General features: G+C 34.6%; 1 protein-coding gene across 1 annotated transcript; it reads left to right on the top strand.

Moving 5' to 3' along the window:
* Positions 1-652: 652 nt before the first annotated feature.
* Positions 653-1102, top strand: LOC127114542 (uncharacterized). The gene has a single exon (XM_051046613.1). The coding sequence runs from the start codon at positions 653-655 to the stop codon at positions 1100-1102; it is 450 nt and encodes a 149-aa protein (XP_050902570.1).
* The last annotated feature ends 11378 nt before the right edge of the window (positions 1103-12480 follow it).

The raw sequence follows: 12480 nt of genomic DNA on the forward strand, positions 1-12480 counted from the left end.
TCGCTACCAATTGAATGAACGATAAACTATGCTAGAATTGAAATGCCTAAGCATGCAACTACTATGAAAATTAAATACAAGAGTAAGAAAGAGAGAGGTGACACTATAAGTATTAGAATATCTCTATAATTAGTATAATTATTAGGATATCTCTATAATTGGTATACATCATAATTTTATATTATTAGCTTCCAAATATAAACAATATCATACTTGTATATAATGAGTATTCTTATCAATGAAAAGACATAGATTAAATTACTTATATGGTATCAATTTTGTCACGATCCTAACATAAACCCTTCTCACCGCCGCTAATCCTCTATTTTACCATGACAGAAACAAACTCCCATTCCCAAACTTCTAATGACACTTCATCAGCCTCTCAAACCAACCTTCCTCAGGCGGCGAAACCCAACTTCCACTCCGCCTTCGCCATCAACAACATCAAAACCATAATCCCAGTGACGTTGGAAATGATTCTAATCTATACCTCTCATGGTCTTCCCTCTTCAAGGTGCAAGCACATGTTCACAATGTACTTGATCACGTCATCCCATCATCGGATGCATAGGCCATACAAGCATCACCAGACCTTAAGACTAATGATTCTGAACTTTGGAATCGGCTTGATACGGTGGTATTGCAATGGATGTATGCAACTGTCTCACGGGATATTCTTCAATCAATCCTCGTCGTCGATGACACTGCCGAAGAATGCTGGAAGCGCATCACCGTTATGTTTCATGATAACAAGCATTCACATGTTGTGCAATTAGAAAATCAATACAGCAACACAAACCTGGAAGATTTTCCATCGATAAAAGCGTACTGCAACCGCCTCAAAACTCTATTTGATCAACTCTCCAACATCGACTCTCCGGTCACTAACACACGACTGGTGCTTAAAATGATATCTGGTCTCACTGATGCATACGCTGGGTTTGTCACCTATATACAGCAACACGACCCTCTTCCCACCTTCACCATAGCACGATCACGGCTGGAACTCGAGGAATCAACCATGTTGCAGCGTGCCGCTTGCGAATCACACGCCTTCTTTGTTTCGGCCGCTCTCATGGCCAAAGCTCCAACCACCTAACCTGCACCTAAACTATCATCCTATGCTTCAAAATCCCAACTATCTCCATCGACATATCGCGATCATAGAGGAAAGAAAACTAATCGTGGCGGTCAAAATTTCGGAAGAGGAAATCGCGGGCAGCAACAACAACAACAGTGGAAACCATGGAATTACCCATCTTAGCAACAATAGGATCCTTGGAATTACCCACCTTGCCCTTACCCAACCTCAAATTGGAATAGACCAAATAATGGTCCTAAGCCCCAACAAAGTGGAATTCTTGGGCCCAAACCTCAACAGGCTGCTTTCAATGTTAATACTATCAGCCCTACTAACATTGAAAGTGCTTTCTGCACCCTTAATCTTGCTCAGCCAGACCCCTTTTGGTACATGGACACCGGAGCCACCTCTCACATAACATCCTCGCAAGGTAATCTCTTGTCTTATTTTAAATTGAGCAAAAATAATAAAATCATTGTTGGAAATGGTCATTATGTTCCAATTTATGGTCTGGGTAGTACACATCTAGATAACCCTCACCCACATCTTGTCCTAAACAATGTGCTTCACGCTCCAAATCTAATTAAAAATTTAGTGTCGGTCCATAAATTTACTATAGATAACAATGTTTCAATTGAATTTGACCCGTTTGGTTTTTCTGTGAAGGACTTTCAGACGGGGATGCCTATCATGAGATGTGAAAGCCAAGGTGACCTTTACCCCATTACCAACCACATGAGAAAAACTAGACAAGCATCCATCCACCTTTGCAGCTTTGTCACCATTTATTTGGCATAATCGTCTAGGAGATCCGACGAACATGTTTTGTCTTTTCTTCGCAAAAATAAATTGGTTGAATGTAATAACTCCAGTAAATCACATTCACATTTTTGTAATTCATGTCCTTTTTGTAAACACATCAAATTGCCTTTCACTAATTCCCTTAATAATAGCTTGTTTCCATTTGATATTCTACATAGTGATGTATGGACATCTCCCGTTTTAAGCTCAACACGTCACAAATATTATGTTTTATTCCTGGATAACTATTCAAAAAATTTATGGATATTCCCTATTTCACAAAAATCTCAAGTTTATCCTATTTTCTAAAAGCTAAGAGCTTACATTAAAACACAATTTCAACGGGAAATCAAAATAATTCAATGTGATAATGGTGGTGAATACATGTCTAACAATTTTCGAAAAATGTGTGAACTTAATGGCATATCTTTTCGTTACTCTTGTCCTTACACCTCTTCTCAAAATGGTAAAGTTGGGCAAAGAATAAGGTCCATTAATAACATTATTCGAACTTTATTAATTCATGTATCTCTACCTCCTTCATTTTGGCATTATGCTCTAGAAATGGCCACCTATATTTCTAACATTTTTCCAAGTAAATCAATTAACTTTTAGTCACCTCTTTACATGTTATATAACAAAAAATCGTCATACTCTCATCTACGTGTTTTTGGTTGTCTATGCTTTCCTCTATTCCCATCAAATACCATCCACAAACTTCAACCTCGCTCCACATCATGTGTCTTTCTTGTGTATTCGTCCAATCATCGTGGTTATAAGTGTCTCGATATGACAACAAACAAAATAATCATTTGTCGTCGTATTTTGTTTGATGAGTCCACCTTTCTCTATGCAAAGTTGCACACCCCTCAATCTACTACCTACATGTTTCTCGATAATGACTTATCCCCTTATCTCATATACCATATCATGACCCAAGACCAAAACAATTCATCGGTCCCTTCTTCAAAACCAAACACCTCCCCAAACATGGCCCGCACCACACCTTTGCCAAATACACTCCCTCAAACAATACGACCCACTACTCCCTCAAACCGGCCCCAATAAAATTCAACCCCTACTCTAAACTCATCACTCCCCTCCCCACAATCAAATCATACCTTGCAAAATAATCTTCCCCTTATCTATCAACCTACCGCCCAAGCCAACACAAAACCCATCACTAGGAGTCAACATGGCATTTTTAAACCTAACCAAAAATACTACAGTTTACTCACTCATGTCACAAAATCCCCCCTCCCTAGGAATCCAGTGTCTGCACTTAAGGACCCTAATTGGAAAATGGCCATGCATGATGAATATAATGCTTTAATTAAAAATGAGACGTGGGATTTAGTACTACGACCGCATGATGTTAATGTTATTAGATCTATGTAGATTTTTAGACATAAAGAAAATCTGATGGTTCCTTTGAGAGGCATAAAGCCCGACTTGTAGGTAATGGTGCAGGTCAACAGGTTGGCATTGATTGTGGAGAAAATTTTAGCCCAGTTGTCAAACTGGCTACCATTCGCACTGTTCTCAATCTTGCTCTTTCTAAATCTTGGCACATTCATCAATTAGATGTCAAGAATGCATTCCTCCATGGTGAACTCAATGAAACAGTTTACGTGTATCAACCATTAGGACTCAGAGATTCCAAACATCTTGATCATGTGTGTCGTCTTCGCAAATCACTATATGGGCTCAAACAAGCCCCTAAAGCTTGGTACAAGAGGTTTTCCGACTATACTTCATCGACTGGGTTTTACCAAAGCAAGTGTGATCACTCTATATTCATCTACAAGAAAGACTCTCATCTAGCCTACCTTTTACTGTATGTAAATGATATCATCCTCACCACCTCCTCGGATGCTTTGCGGCAATCAATCATCTCTCTCCTCAACTCCGAGTTTTCTATGAAAGACTTAGGACATCTCAACTAATTCCTGGGTATTGTTGTCACTCGCCATAAGCATGGTCTATTCCTCACGTAGAAGAAATATGTTGAAGACATCCTCTCACGAGCCGGCATGTCTTCATGCAAAACTTGTCCAACTCCAGTTGATACAAAACCCAAGACGAGTTCTACACATAGTGTCCCTTATGAGGATCCGTCTCTCTATCATATTCTTTCAGGTTCCCTCTAGTATCTTACCTTCACACGACCTGATATCTATACGCGGTTCAACAAATCTGTCTCTTTATGCACAATCTGATGGGCACCCACATGCATGCTTTTCGCAGGATATTATGCTACATTCAGGGTATAAAACACTACGGTTTACATCTCTATCCCTCACCTACTACTTCATTACTATCTTATACAGATACAGATTGGGGAGGATGTCCTTACATAGATGTTCCACTTCCGGTTACTGCGTGTATCTTGGAGACAATCTACTTTCTTGGTCATCTAAACGACAACCCACACTCTCACGCTCTAGTACTGAAGCAGAATACCGTGGAGTTGCCAATGTGGTATCTGAATCCTGCTGGTTACGAAACCTTCTACTTGAGTTACAAGACCCTATTCATAAAGCCACCATGGTGTACTGTGACAATGTTAGTTCTATGTACCTCTCAGGTAACCCAGTTCAGCATCAACGAATGAAACACATTGAGATGGACATTTATTTCGTTCGTGAAAAGGTCGCTCGGGGTCAAGTCAGGTTTCTCCATATTTTTACCAAAGGACTTTCTCTCATACTTTTTCAAGACATCAGAGACAACCTCAACTTCCGTCCACCTCCTGCTTCAACTGCGCGGGAGTATTAGAATATCTCTATAATTAGTATAATTATTAGGATATCTCTATAATTGGTATACATCATAATTGTATATTATTAGCTTCCAAATATAGACACTGTTATACTTGTATATAATGAGTATTCTTATCAATGAAAAGGCAGGGATTAAATTACTTGCAATAAAAATACCTAAGCATGCAAATTTTCTTAAACGCTTTTATAAAATCCACATATATGTCATTGAATGCTTTCGACAATTCACTATAAGAATACTCATTATCGGAATCAAAATTATATACCTTTGAAGTTTCACCTTTATTATGTGACATCAAACAAAAGTTGGCACACTCATCACTTGAACTCGAGCAAGAATCATAGGAGGGGCTCTCATCCTCTTCTTCCCACGTGATGTAGGCTCTAAGAACTTTGGTGTTTGTTCCTTTCGTCTTGTATAAACCCTTGGCCTTACTTTTATGATGTTTGATGAGACTTGTACATGTGGTTTTATAATATCCCAATTTTCCACACTCGTAACATGTGATATCATCATCACTTTTCTTATGATCTTTCTTAGGTGGGTGAGTATTTCTGAAATTTACTAGTCCTCTGTCAGAATGCAAGTTTGTTTCTCTATAAGCGTTTATTGTAGCATTTGACGAATAAACCCATATCTTCCTTTTTAGAAGCTTCTTCGTCAAATTTGTCTTTTCCTTCCATTGACTTATTCTTTTCTGATGATGAAGCTTTCAAAGAAAGATCTCACTTCTATTCTTTACCTTTCTCTTTCCTTTTCGACCTTACTTTGCTATTAGTGAGTCGTTTCAGATTATTTCCATGCTCGGATAACTTTCCAAACAGTTTTTAATAATCCAAAGTACTAAGATAATTTTATTATTTTATAGCAGTGACACTTGGTTGTCACTCCCTGAACATAGATCTCAATATTTTGTTAGTACAATCTTTGTTAGAAAAGTTTTTACCCAAGTTTTTTTGTTTATTGATTAAGTGGATGAATCTAGTTTGCATGGAATCCGTGGATTCTCCGGGTTCCATACAAAATAGTTCAAACTCCTCTGTAAATATATTGGTTTTAGAATCCTTGACATCATGTGTTCCTTTATATAGAGTTTGTAGAGCGTACCACATACATTTAGCACTCATATGATCTGAAATTGGGCGGGACACTTTCGTGCTTAAAGCATAAATAAGTATGCTCCTTGCTTTCAAATCATGTGAAGCCTTTTTGGTTTCAGTATCATTGTAATCTTTTGGATGTTCAACAATTTCACCATCATCCTTTAGAATAAATGGTCCCTCGGTGATGACACACCATAGATTTCTATCAATCGATAACAAGTGTACATACATGTTCACTTTCCAATAAGTATAATTTTCGCCTTTGAAAACATGTGCTCTATTATGCGTTTCCTTAGGATCGTCATCGTCCATCATATTCACAACTATTGGATATCTATTAGACACAATCAAAATACTAGCTCTTGATGCCAATTATTGGGAGTGAATATGGAAGTAGACCCTTTAAAAATCAACAATTTTTTCATAAAGTTATTAGATAGTTTTCAAAAGATGTGATTGAAAGCTTTGATATGAAAATACAAAAAAATTATTATTCTAAAGTTTGATCATGTTAACATTACCAAAAGTGAATATGATGAAACACAAGGTGTTTAATTGATTTGGTTGTATAATTCACGAGGTGTGTTTATACAATGATTCAATATAATAAATTATAATCTCAAATGTTTCTCAGAATTTAAATAGCAATTCAATACAATAAGGTATCCAACTCTAAGAAAACCTAATGCTTACGTAATAAATTGCTACCAATTGAATGAACGATAAACTACGCTAGAATTAAAATACCTACGCATGCAAATACTACGAAAATTAAATGCAAGAGTAAGAGAGATATGACGCCGAAATTTATAGTGCTTCGGTGGTCATCCTCACTTTGCTACATGCACTCTTTAATGTTTTACCATTGGAACTTGCATTGTTCCTTTTTATTTAAAAAATATTTTAAAGAGTTCATACAATCATCAATTTATAATAATGCAGATAAAATTAAAATCTCATATTTGGATCTTGACTTATATATAGCGTAATGTTAAACTCTTCTACGTAATATTTACTCTATTAATGCTTCTTGAATATTTCAATATCACCAATTTTCTCTAAGCCTTCGTGTGTAATTATAAACCCCTCGATCCTACTGATTCCTTGAGTGATGAATTGTCCGAAGATTTGAGAAGAACTCTGCCTTATCCGTAGGCTTCCACACAATCACTACTAAGGCAATTCTAAAAAGAAGAACTTATTTCTTTTCAGTGGAATTTGTCATCACCATTGGCAGTCACCTCAATCTTGAAAGCAACATAAAATTTCAACAAATTTTCAAGAACAATAAATTTCAATAGCGCGCCTCCTTCAATCAATTACAAATCTCTCGTTATCAAGATCTGAATCAAATTGAAGTTGAAGATGCAAGAATTTTGTTGCAATAACTTTTAAAAAAGAGGTTATTGATTTTATCACACAGAATCACAATGTTGATTATGATTTGATTCTATAAAGAATGATGACAAAAAGGTTTTATATGTGTTTGAGATTAAGCATTAAAATGGTTTAAAAAGTTAGTTAGATTTGAATCAATAGCACTTTGTAATTTGAATCAAATGAACAAGTGAAGTTGGAATAAAATAAAAATCAGAGTTTTGACCCATTTTTCAGTTGAATTGAATTAAGATGAAAGTGTGATTTGAATCAAACACCATATGATTCAAATCATGTATTAAATTTGATTTGAAATCAAACAGGTTGAGCTATTTGGAAAAAATGTTGAATATTGCATGATTCAGATCAGATGTAAAGTTTGATTTTAAGGCAAAGGTGACCCATAGCTTGATGATTCGAATCACATGTAAAATGTGATTCAAATTAAATTATCTTGAAAATTTATGGCTTTCCTTTGTCCAAAATTATTCGAATCAGAATTTGTGATGGAATCGAATTAAACACCCAAAATCCCAATTTTTCAAGTTTTTCAAAAGACTTTGATATTTTTCTTTCCACCTAACTTGAATGAATACCATACTTATTCCATTAACTCAAAAATTGATTAAAAGCGTCATGTTCAAGTTCAAACCTAACCAACGGTTTATGCATGCTAAAAACGAATCATTTTAAAACTTAATCAAAATAGGTGCAATCATGAAGGAGACTCAATAATAAAAAATAAATCAAAATGGAAATCATAATACAAGCAACAAAATAACTGTGTTGGGGTTCTCCCCTGAATGTATTAGGGACATGCAACTATAGTTTGGTGATTAGTGCTCCATATGAAAGTCCTACTGTGTGGGTTTGTTTGCAATGGATCTTATGATGAAGTATTCATTCAACCCATTTAGTTTGAAAATTTTGGGTTAGAAGACAAATAGGGTAGTTATCATTCTTGATGAAAAAGTTGAGGTTGACGTTCCTTGGGATGAGGATCCTTGTGAGAATGTAGTGAACTCAAACTTTTGGTTTCGAGAAGCTTGCATTGATGGAAAGTTTTATATCTTCCATAAGGTTCATGACGATATATAAGATGGAAATGGAGTGCTTGAAATTTTAAAACTCCATTGGTTCTTCGTAGGTGTAAGTTACTCGTTAGAAGAGTAGCTCAAACATCCTTCCAAATTGATCTTTATGGATATCTTTTTTAACTGCTTTTGCGGTTGATCTCAAAGATATTTCTAACTATTGTCAGATTTGAGTAGAATTCTTTCAAAAGGATTGGAAAAATTCTACCATCTACCTTAGTGAATAATTCTCTTAGAGATACTTGACATATCTTGACATATGGTTTGTAGCTTCTCATGAAGTTTTCCCCCGTTAAAGATGGTTGAATCACTTTTTGGTTGATCATCATCTTCCTTTCTTGAGTTCTTTCTAGAATTCCCTTTATAAACACCCTTCTTGCTAATGTATCTTCAGATTGAGGGAATTTTGATTAGGCCATGATGATACTTATAATGTAGAAAGACTCACACAAGAATGCAAGAAAATACGAAATGCATAAGAATGAGACAGGGTTACCTATTTATGACAGAGCTTCTAACAATTTTGGGCGTGGAAAACTTGCACAAAATCAATGAGGATTGTGCCCAATAAAAATCAGAACTAAATCTTTCTAAAAGTGCTTGTCCAATCGATTTGGTTAAGGCTCCAATTGATTGGGTCATCAAATTTTAAGAGATCTTGAGCAATTTCCGTTAATGCGCATATTTTATTGATTTGGAGGAAAAGTTTCTATCTGATTTGATTTGAAATTAGAGGCGCCAAGACATCCAATTGATTGGCTTATGGCCCCAATGGATTTAGCTTTTGGAAGCCAACCTTCTTGGTACTTTTTGGGCCTTGTACTGTATTTTGCTTTGGTTTTCTCACTTTTTCCACCTTTGGCCAACTTATTTGCACCCCTTTTTTTAAAACACTAGAAAACTCATCTATTTGGTTAGCAAAAATATTTTAATTGATGAGAAAATAATTAAACACATTATTTTCAAGGATTAATTTAAGTTGTCCTATCGTTCAACCTTTAAGATAATGTATTACCATGATTACCAATTAACCTAGATAAAACCTTCCCCTTTCAAGGTAATGTCAACATAATGTGGCATGTCATTCTCTACAAAATGTTAGATACGAGAGTTGGTTAAACAACGAGATAGATATGTATCCACCGCATACTTATCTTCTCAACCTACTATGAGGTTATAAGATCATCATAAGTCAGAGATGTTGAGACCATCCTCAATGAAAGACTTACTTTAATCACGGTCATTGATACACACCATCAACGAACATCCTTGTATCAGATAATTTAATTCAAACATTATCATATACTTGAGATTACACTCTTTGTTTTACACTGCTTCATTTAAGATGCACTAACGCTTCATAAAAGCTGCAAAGTATCCATACAAAAACATATTAGGTGTCACCTTTGGTACCCAAATTTTCTTGGGTACAACTGTGTTAGTAGTTCTAAAAGGTATATGGTTACTACCTTTAGATCTCTTCAACTTATCGGGAAAAAATGGATCCAAATGGTCAAGTATTTTATAGTTAGAACATTTATAAACAGGTTGATTCACTTGCTTCCTATTTAATCCTTTATTAGGTGCTCTATTGAATTTAAATCCTAATCCAATTTTATTTAAAGAATGCCTTTGACTTGACAAGATCAAGTTAAGGTTTTTTCCCTTAGTAAATTTACTTAGAGCTTCATGAAAATTTGTCACTTCCTTTTTTATCGAGACACAAGTGTCACAAGTTCCAACTGAGTTTCTAATATCACATATTTCATGCTTAGCTGTTTTATTACTCTTCTCTAGAAACTCAAGATAATCCTTAAGTTCTAAGTTAGAATTTTTAATCTTATCATTTTTTGCAATTAACTTAATGTTTAATTTAGAAAGCTACGTGTATGATAACTTTGTTACCTCATGATCATCATCTTCGTGAGATACTTTAAGACTTCTTCTTCTTTAAAAAAATATTCATCGAAGGTTCTCCCTGAGGTTGACTCTTCATCATTTACAAAGGCTTTATCTTCTATTGTTCTTTTGAATATTCCACTAGATGAGGCTTCTTCTTCTTCACATCCTCTTACATATGAAATTTTTTCATTTTAATCTTCTAAAGATCGTTCAACTACTAAGACGATTATTTCGAAGGAAACCACAAGAGTTGCCTTGTAGGAGTTTGATGAAGTTGCTGGAAATTCTTAGAGTTTTGAGCTTATGCCTTCATATTTAAGTAATTGAACTAATTGGTTCAATTTATCTACAATTTCATCCTTCTTTGATTTTTCCTAAAATTCATTAACACTCTCATCTCTTGATTTAAGAATTTGATCAAATATATGATTCTAATTCTTAACTCTTAGATATTTGTTTGTGACAAACATTCTAAATTTCTAATACTATTTATAACATTTCTAAATTTAGAGAAAAAATTATGAATGACGTATTCATCTTCTTCACCTCATGTTCATTTTATCTTAGTCGACACTTGGAAAAACTCCACATATCCATTTCAAAAGTATCACACGTTTCCTTGAAAGATTTGCAACTATAAACATAAAGGAGTTGATTGTCATATAAGAATATAACTAAAAAAGATATTTGTTTTGAAATATGTCTCAAACTTTCTCTTTTTCTCTATGGTCTAAAGGAAATTGATCTTATCTACTAGTTCAACATTTATGTTGTGAGTAGGTATAAACAGACCATAGATTATTGTTTCCCACAATTAAAAATTATAACTTTGAATGATGATTTAAAATCTTGTTTCCATGGTTTAACCCTATCACCATTAAATAATAATGGTATGTTTAGGAAATATATATTGTTAGAAATGGTGTTGAAAGTCATCTTCCTCTAGAGATGATTAGTCTTTGAATAAGATTTAGGATCTATTGCCACGTGTTGAACATGTGACTCCATGCATAAGAGGGGTTGAATTGCGGGGTTTAAAAAACGACAATTTAAATAAAAAATTTATTCAATTTCAAACTTCAAAAACACTTTCATGAAAACATTTGAATCTTGCAGTGGAAAGTCAAGATAAAGAAAATATGATAAAAGTAAAGAGATAATGGAAAGAGATGACACTGTGATTTATAAAAGTTCAATCTAAATGAAGTGACCTACTCCTCTCTCTAAGACTTAATCTTAAAAGTTTCTAATAATGCTTATGATCTGTTAGTAGGTTAAGCTCATGAACCCCTTATACAAGAAAAAATGAAGTTTTAGGTTTACTTCCAACCAAACATTGAACAATGGACTGAAGTGGTTAGTCTCGAACAATTGCAGAGTTTTGAAATGGCTATCCTTTGAACCAGATCGGGGTTTTACATGGGTTAACCACAAACCAAACTGAGATCTTGCACCAACCTGATCTCGAACCAAATAAAGCTTTTACATCGGGTCAGGCTCAAGAACTAAAGAGAATAATTTTCACCAATTATCTTCAAGAACCCAGAAATAGGACTTTTCCTTAAGTGGCTCGGATCATGAAGCAAATGACGACTTAATACTAAATCCCCAAATAAATCTTTTAATGAGTTTAGCTTCAAACCCAAACAAATATTTCTTTAGAAGAGATATTCACTCAAGATAAAATAGTTCTTGTTGAATTTACAAATTTATCATTTCTAGAATAAGTTTCCTCAATTAAACACAAGGACTTTCTCAAAGGGCTACGGCTAAATTAATTTGAGAGAAAGTATAAAAGTATTCTAGAGACAGAGTGAGGAGAGTGAGATAACTCATGTTATGGATATAAAAAAGTGAAAGGATGACCCTCTATATTTAGGTAAAAGGTTAGTACGAAAAAGGAAAATATCCATGGGCAAAATAAATGGCCCAATCGATTGGGTCCTTATGTTAATCGATTGGATGAACTAACTAATTGATTATAATTGCTCATTTTGGAAAGTTTTGATAGAGAACCATTACCCTTCATTATGATATTGTCACAATTGATTATGGACTCAATTTTCCCTTATCCATCCGATTGGGAATATGCTTCAATCGATTGGACGGTTCAAAATATATGTCTTGATCGTTCTGACAATTTCCAGTTCATCTAGTACGCTCTAAAAAATTGGGTTATTTTCTTTGAGAAGTAGAGGTTTTAAAAATATTTAAGTGAGTTATGATTTATCTATATTACTTTATAAAAATGTCATTGTTTTTTACAAAACGCTGATCACTTAAACACGATCAGGCGAGCTTTCACACTTCCTCTCTTTCATACTATGAAGCTTCA

The sequence above is a fragment of the Lathyrus oleraceus genome, chromosome 1, assembly GCF_024323335.1.
Source record: "Lathyrus oleraceus cultivar Zhongwan6 chromosome 1, CAAS_Psat_ZW6_1.0, whole genome shotgun sequence".
In the NCBI taxonomy this organism is placed as follows: domain Eukaryota; kingdom Viridiplantae; phylum Streptophyta; class Magnoliopsida; order Fabales; family Fabaceae; genus Lathyrus; species Lathyrus oleraceus.

Bases quoted from the DNA above. Each gene is read 5' to 3' on its own strand.
- LOC127114542 (XM_051046613.1), top strand. From the start codon at position 653: ATGTATGCAACTGTCTCACGGGATATTCTTCAATCAATCCTCGTCGTC.